This window comes from Eschrichtius robustus, chromosome 12 (assembly GCF_028021215.1).
Source record: "Eschrichtius robustus isolate mEscRob2 chromosome 12, mEscRob2.pri, whole genome shotgun sequence".
In the NCBI taxonomy this organism is placed as follows: domain Eukaryota; kingdom Metazoa; phylum Chordata; class Mammalia; order Artiodactyla; family Eschrichtiidae; genus Eschrichtius; species Eschrichtius robustus.
In genome coordinates, this window is record NC_090835.1 from 41,937,516 (window position 1) to 41,945,740 (window position 8,225).

The 8,225-nt window shown below is 44.4% G+C and overlaps 1 protein-coding gene across 1 annotated transcript; it reads left to right on the forward strand.

Annotated features, from left to right (window-relative positions):
* The first annotated feature begins 1,399 nt into the window (after nt 1-1,399).
* LOC137773379 (C-C chemokine receptor type 1) lies at nt 1,400-2,467 on the forward strand. Its single transcript, XM_068558002.1, has one exon. The coding sequence runs from the start codon at nt 1,400-1,402 to the stop codon at nt 2,465-2,467; it is 1,068 nt and encodes a 355-aa protein (XP_068414103.1).
* The last annotated feature ends 5,758 nt before the right edge of the window (nt 2,468-8,225 follow it).

Consider the following 8,225-nt stretch of genomic DNA (forward strand, 5'->3'; position numbering starts at 1 on the left):
GGGGATGGCTCAGACATTGCCTTAGAGTAGCCCTGCAAGGTAAGGCTTACTTTCCCACATTACATATGAGGAACGGAGGCTCAGAGAGGTAGGTTAACTTATCCAAGGTCACAGAGCCGGTAGGTTACACCAAAGCCTGTGCTCCCTTTGTGGAGGCGTTTTCAATAAGTGATTGGAAAGGAGTGCTAAAAACAGGGTCTGGGGAAGTTCTACAAAGGCAAGCTATCTAGTGGTTTTTTGTTTGTTTTGTTTTGAGGCAACCCTGGTTAAAAATATCTAAAAACTTATTTTAGGAGAATTCCAGCCTCTTTCTGGTCACTGTGTGACACTTCCTGGCTTGAGGCTGTTCTGAGCCTTTCTTCCCCCAAAGCCCCCTCTTCTCCATACCATGTCACCCCACTCCTCCTAGCCTGTGCTTTCCTTGAATCCTCCTCACGGCTGTCACTGGAGGTCTACAATGTTACCTGGGTAACCTCAGAAGACCGTGTGACGTGGGCCAGGCTGGGCCCACTCTGGTGCCCTCAGTGTCCTCATCTGCTGAGGAATGGGTTGACCTTCTAGGATTTCTCTGTGGCTGCATTCTTGGTGTTTGGTGTAGGGTAATTTTTTACATTAGAGAACATCCTTAGCCCTGCCTACCAAATGACAGTAGTGTACCCCAGTCTTTGTGACGACCAAAAAAAAAAAAAAAAGTACACATTTTCATGTGCCCCCAGGACACTGTATCACCCCTGGCTGAGAATCTTTTTAGGCCCAAAAGCCATAAAGATCCGTTTGTAAGTTTTTGACTCTCAGCCTTGACTATTTTCCTTCCCAGCATCCCTCTGGGGACACCATGGTACAGAGTCAATGCTTGTGATTGGGGGCAGGAGAGCCAGGTGGTTTCAGGAATGGGCCTGAGAGTGGTACACACCTGTGTTTGAGCTCCAGCTCTTGTTCTCACCACCTTTGTGTCCTAACTACTCCCAGTTTGTGTGTCATCACCTCTAAAATGGGGAACGATAATGGTACCCCCTCAAAGGTTGTTTAACACTAAGTCCAGGGCCCAGTCCATCGGAAGCACTGGGGAAGCATTGGTCATGAATAGTGTGGTGAGGCCTCCCTTTGTCTGCGTTCTCCATCCACCAGACTTTTCCTTCACAACACCCATTGCCAAAGCAATGAGTGATGTGTATATGCCTTGTTTATTAATGTGTTAGACTACCAGTTGCATGAGGGCGGAGAGGACCTGGGTCTCCCTTGCTCAGCAGGGCATGATACACAGTAGGCACTCGGTAAACAGTTGCCAAGTGGTTAAAGACATATAATCACTGCCTTGTTCTTGTTATCCAGAGCCCACTGCCTTTAATAGCAAAGTAAACACGGAAAACATTTCCCTTGACCCGTGGGAGAAGCCAGGATGGAAACTTCCACCGCCCCAAAGGACTATGACATGACCACAGAATACGACTATGGGGACACAACCCCGTGCCAGAAGGTACAGGAGAGGGCCTTTGGGGCCCAGCTGCTGCCCCCCTTGTACTCAGTGGTATTTGTCATTGGCCTGATAGGCAACATCCTAGTGGTCCTGGTCCTCATGCAATACAAGAGGCTCAGAAGCATGACCAGCATCTACCTCCTCAACCTGGCCATGTCTGACCTGATCTTCCTCTTCACGCTGCCCTTCTGGATTGACTACAGGCTGAAGGATAACTGGGTTTTTGGTGATCACATGTGTAAGTTGCTCTCTGGGCTCTATTTCATGGGCTTGTACAGCGAGATCTTCTTCATCGTCCTGCTGACCATCGACAGGTACCTGGCCATTGTCCATGCTGTATTTGCCCTGAGGGCTCGGACCGTCACCTTTGGTATCATCACCAGCATTGTCATCTGGGTCCTGGCCATCTTGGCTTCTGTCCCGGGCTTGTACTTTTCCAAGACCCAGTGGGAGTTCACTCACTACACCTGCAGTCTTCATTTTCCTCCTGAAAGCCTAAGAAAGTGGAAGCAGTTCCAGGCTCTGAAACTGAACATCGTGGGGCTGGTGTTGCCTCTGTTGGTCATGGTCGTCTGCTACACGGGGATTATAAAGATTCTGCTCAGACGACCAAATGAGAAGAAGTCCAAAGCTGTGCGTCTGATTTTTGTCATCATGATCATCTTCTTTCTCTTTTGGACCCCGTACAATCTGACTGTGTTTGTTTCTGCTTTCCAAGACTCCCTGTTCACCCATGAGTGTGAGCAGAGCAGACAGTTGGATCTGGCCATACAAGTGACGGAGGTGATCGCCTACACACACTGTTGCATCAACCCCGTGATCTACGTCTTTGTCGGTGAAAGGTTCCGCAAGTATCTACGGCAGTTGTTCCATCAGCTGGTGGCCGTTCGCCTGGCTAAATGGCTCCCCTTCCTCTCCACGGAGAGGCTGGAGAGGGTCAGCTCCATGTCCCCCTCCACTGGGGAGCATGAACTCTCTGCTGGGTTCTGACTCAGGCCCCTGGAGGCTGACCCAGGACCCAACAAGAGTGACCTGCCTGGCATGCCAGCTGGGGAGGAGGCAGCTTGGGTGTCCTGGCCAGATTATGATGCGTGACGCAGATGGAATGGTAGCCACGTGGGGCTGAGGGAGCTCCAGGTGCTCCAGACCAAATCACCTCTGGGGCTTGAGTTTTCTCTGTGAACTTCCCTTTGGTGGAAAGGAGATGAATAAATGAAACGGGACATTCCAGAAGACTGGGACAAAGGATGACCAAGAAGGGCTTGGTCCCAAACAGGAATTCAGATTTGTGAACATTAACATTTTTAAACCAAACCACTGAGCATCTGCCACCCTTGCCCCGTCACCAGTGAACTTGGAAATAGTGATTTCCACCACGGACTCCACTCTGAGCCGAGAGCCAATCAGGAGCCGGCAGCCGCCTCCACCCACCCACCCCACTCCCACTGCAGGGTTTAGGCTCTTGGAAACCCGGAGGAACCTAGGACTCATGATGGAAGAACTTGACATCTAATGGGAAGTAGGATTGGGGAACTTCTTTTGGCAGTGGAACTAAGAAAGCCCTTGGATGGAATTTTTATATTCACTAAAATTGAACAATTCACGCAGTGGGCTGGACACAGACGAAATGTATAAAATGCTGTACTTCTTGAAATAACCAGGGAGTGGAGGAAGTCATTACTTCCATTTAACATCCCTTTCTTTCTGAATATTTTTCAGAATCTCCCTTCTCCGTAAGTTGAGGGATGTGGCAGTAAATTCTGACAGCTTTATTGCAGAAATTAACAGGCAAAAGGAGACTGGATTGATTTTCTTCCTCTGGTTCTCCATCCAGACCTTTTAGTTGTGTGGCTCAGAGTTCTGGCAGCCACCTTACACACTTCAGCAGAACAGGGACCTGGTGTGCAAGCTGATGGGGTTTGAGACTGGGAGGGTAACGTCTACCAGGAAGGGTGGGGACCCTGTCGATGTAGGAAGTCGAGGAGCCCTTAACTCAAAGAAACTTCTTATTCACCCTAAAGGTCCTTAGCACTTCAGCTCTCACCTGAAGTGCGATAGGACTTCCTATCCATTATGTCTTCTTCCGTTTTCCCTCAGACCTATATTTCTTTTAAAATAATTTTCCCAATAACAAAAATTTTTGTTTTCTAGAAAAGCTTAAAAACACAAAGGGAAAAAAAATATCAAAAGCATTCATAATCCCCCTACCCAAAGACAACCACTGTACATTCTTTGATGTATTTTCTTTTAGTTTTTTTTTTCTCCTATGCATATCTATGTTCATGAGCAAGATGGACTTCAGCTGTATTTACTCTTCCACTGTTGTTGTTTTTCAGTAGAAGTATGTTGGGAACACTTTCCTAGGCAATAAATCATTTCAAAGCATTGGTTTGGGTGCCTGCACTGAATTCTACCATAGGAATTCACCCTAATTTACTCCGCCTACTTCCCCGTGATTGCTTGTGCAAATCAATTCAGTCCGGCAGCAGTGACTGAGGGACCTGCTTTGTTCAGAGCGAGCTCTTTGGGACCTGGGAGACATGGATGCAAGAGGAATGTCTGTTCTCACAGAGCTGTCAGTGCAGTGGACAGGTACAGGGATGCCATCTGAGCCCAGGCGGGACGGGTGGACCTGCCCCAGAGCCCATGGTGCCAGGGCAGCAAAGCGGAAGAAGGACTCCATCAGTCAAAAAGCACCCTAAGTGAATGGGTGTCCCACCTTACATCACAGTGACACCGTTGAGCTGGCCTCTCATGGACACTAGAATTTTGTGCTCTTACCAAGTCACCCTCTCCTTCAGTCAGGGACCTACTGTGTTTTCCTGCTGTCCTTATGCAAAGAAGCTGGTGTCATGAAGGTTTAGGAAATTTTTGTCTGGGGAAGAAGAGGTCACGCTGCACTGGGTTTATGCTTCCACACAGGAAACGTGGACAAATATAGGCTTCAGGAGCAAGGCGGGTGTCAACTCTCCACTTGTAAACCTGCCAGGCCTCTCTGCGGTGTGAAGAGAAGAAGGCTTAATGGACTTAAGAAACATGTATTTGTCCACTACTTTGGTAAAATAACACTGCCTCAAAAAGTACTATTGGATCCACAGCAATATCATAATGAAGACTATTTCACAACATCCTCCAATTCAATTTTTGAAATAATACTTACTTTAAAACTTGTTACAAAGGCAGTCTGTGTTCATTGTAGAAAGCTGGAAACAGGAAAAAGCCCAAAGAAGAAAATGGAAGCACCTGTAATTCCACTACCCAAATGCAACCTCTCTTAGCGTATTAGTGATTTAGTGTGTTACCTTCCAATGTTGTTTTCTAAATGTGCGTGTGCGCACGCATGCGCACACACACACACATACACACACACACATATCCAATCACACTTAACATTTTTTTGTGTATCCTCAGTAAAGTTTGACACATAGCAAGCACTCAGTAAATGCTGGTTGAATGGATGATTCTCTGAACCTCCAGTTTCTTTATCTATAACATGAGGATAAGAGTAGTATATACTCCATGGGGCTGTTCTGAGGATTAAATGAAATAAAGGAAGAAAAGTGGGGCGATCTTTCTCCAGCTCCATCAGATAAGAGATCTGACTCCTCCTGCCAGGGCCCCTCCTTGGTCACTCAGGATGCCTCCAGCCCTTCCCAACTGCCTGCATCCCATCACCTGCCCTCCCTGCCCCTGTGTGAACGGGCTCACACCCCATGTCCTTGTTATTGTTGTTCTTACTCTTTTTTCCTTTTCATCCTTTCCCTAAGATGGATGCATAGCACAAAGAACTTCCATCTCCCCCACTCCAAACTCCCCTACTGTCAGCTTTTTACCACATTTGCCTTAAATTCCTTATTATCTTTTTTCCTCCCTCTCTCAAAAGACGGACAAATAGGCGCAGATACTTTTTTTTTTTTTTTTTCCAGAACCGTTTGAGAGCAAGTTGCAAATAGGATGCCTCATCACCCTGTTAGTACTTCAGGATGGTTTTATTTAGACAAGGATGCACTCCCACACAATCAAAACAGGAAACTAACACAGACACAGTATGACCATGTAATTCACAGCCCTCTTTCCAATTTTGCCCACTTTGTAAACAATGTCCTTTATAGTCCCAGGGTCCGGAACCACTTGTTTCACTTAGTTGCCATGGCTTTCTAGTTTCCTTCATTCAGGAACAATTCTTCAGGCCTTTTGTGACTTCATTATTTTTTATTATAACACTTAAGTAACCTGGCAGGTGGTTCCTTGTTTGGGGTTTACTGATGTTTTCCTGATGATTAGATTCAGGTTATTCAGCTAGGGCAGGAAAATCACAGAAGTGATGCTGTGTTCTTCTCAATATCAGGAGACACGTGGTGCCAACTTGCCTCATGACTAAAGACGTTAAACTTTATCACTTGTTTTAGAAGGTGTCTACCAAGTTTCTCCACTGTAAAGAATTTTGTACGTATTAATTAATAAGTGACTATTATTAGTTGTCATTCTACTGTAAAGTAAATCTTTTCTCTTCCACTTACATATTATTCATTTGTTTATTTATATCACCATGACCTCCTGGGTTCCTTTTTTATCCAGTTGAATACAGTCTAATATTGTCTTTATTTTGATGCACAGATTGTCCCAGATTTATCTGTGGGAGTCCCTTCAAGTTGGATCCTATGTCCTTTTGCTATGCCTTCCTATCCTTTTTTGAGCACTTTCTTACTTTTTGGCACATGAGGTTCCAAGTTCTGCACAGAAAAAAAAAAACTATCAGTAAAATGAAAAGGCAACCTATGGAATGGGAGAAAATATTTGCAAACCACAAATCCCATAATGGGTTTATATCCAAAATATACAAGAAACTCACTCAACTCAATAGCAAAAAAAAAAAAACAACCCAATTTAAAAATGGGTGAAGGACCTAAATAGACATTTTTTTCAAAGAAGACATACAGATCTCCAACAACATGAAAAAGTGCTCAACATAACTAATCATCCAAGAAATGCAAGTCAGAACTACAGTGAGATATCACCTCACATCTGTTAGGATCTCTGTTATCAAAAAGACAAGAGATTCCAAGTGTTGGTGAGGATGTAGAGAAAAGGGGACCCTTGTGCACTGTTGGTGGGAATGTAAATTGGTGCAGCCACTGTGGAGAACAGTATGGAGGTTCCTCAAGAAATTAAATAGAGCTACCATATGACCCAGCAATCCCACTTCTGGGTATGCAGTATATCCAAATGAAACGAAGTCATTATCTCGAAGAGATAAATGTTCTCCCATGTTCATGGCAGCATTACTCACAATAACCAAGGTATGGAAACAACCTAAGTGTCTGTTGACAGATGAATGGGAAAAATTGAATGACCAAAAGCAGAAATCCCATTCTAAGGGTTTTAAAATTTTTTTTTAAACATACATACATACATACATACATACATTTATTTATTTATTTATTTATTTATTTATTTATTTATTTATTTTCAGGCTGAGTTGGGTCTTTGTTGCTCCGCACGGGCTTTCTCTAGTTGCAGCAAGCAGGGGTTACTCTTCATCGCAGTGCACAGGCTTCTCATCGTGGTGGCTTCTCTTGTTGCGGAGCACGGGCTCTAGGCGCGTGGGCTTCAGTAGTTGCTGCAGACGGGTTCAGTAGTTGCGGCACTCAGGCCCTAGAGCATGCGGGCTTCAGTAGTTGTGGTGCACGGGCTTAGTTGCTCCACGGTATGTGGGATCTTCCAGACCAGGGCTCAAACCTGTGTCCCCTGCGTTGGCAGGCGGATTCTTAACCACTGCGCCACTAGGGAAGTCCCCATTCTAAGGTTTTTAATGAATATCATTTTCTTTTTTTGTTCCCCACAATTTTTATTGTGGTAAAATACACATAAAATGTACCATCTTAACCATAAAGTTACAGTTCAGTGGTATTAAGTACATTCATCATGTTGTGTAACCATCACCACCATCCATCTCCAGAACTCTTCTCATCTTGTAAAACTGAAACTGCTTACCCACTAAACAATAACTTCCCATTCCTTCCTCCTCCCAGGTCCTCATTTTTGTGGAATCATACAATATATGTCTTTTTGTGACTGGCCCTTTCACTTATGTTCTCAAGGTTTATCCATGTTGTAGCATTTGTCAGATATCCCTTCTTTTGAAAGCTCCATAGTGTTCCATTGTATGGATGTACAGCATTTCGCTTATCCATTCATTCATTGGTGGACACTTGAGTTGCTTCCATGTTTTAGTTAATGTGAATAATGCTGCTGTGAACATCAATGTACAGATATCTCTTCAAGACCCTGCTTTCAGTTCTTTAGGGTATACACCCAGAAGTGCAAATGCTGGATCATAATGTAATTCTATTTCATTTTCTTTTTATGTGTTCAAAACATTTATTGTTTTGTGTAGTATTTTTAATTTAGGTAAATGGTATCTGTTCCTTACTTTTCAACATAGCACTTGATTTGCATGCCCATCCATGTTGCTATGTAGAACATCCAATCCATATCTTTTCCCTGCTGCACAGTACTGCACAGAGTATATCTTCCATGTTTTACTTGTCTGCTCTCCCAGGGATGGACACTAAGATTTCTTCCAACTCTCTGCTCTTACAGATAAAGCTGCAATAGTCTCATACAGAGTTGGCCTGAAAAAGGGCATGTAAGTGAGTTCAGTCTATATCGCCACTAACTGCATGAAGGTTCCTTATAACCACTTGGTGTTATACTGCTTTCTAATCTTTGCTAGTCTAACAGGTAA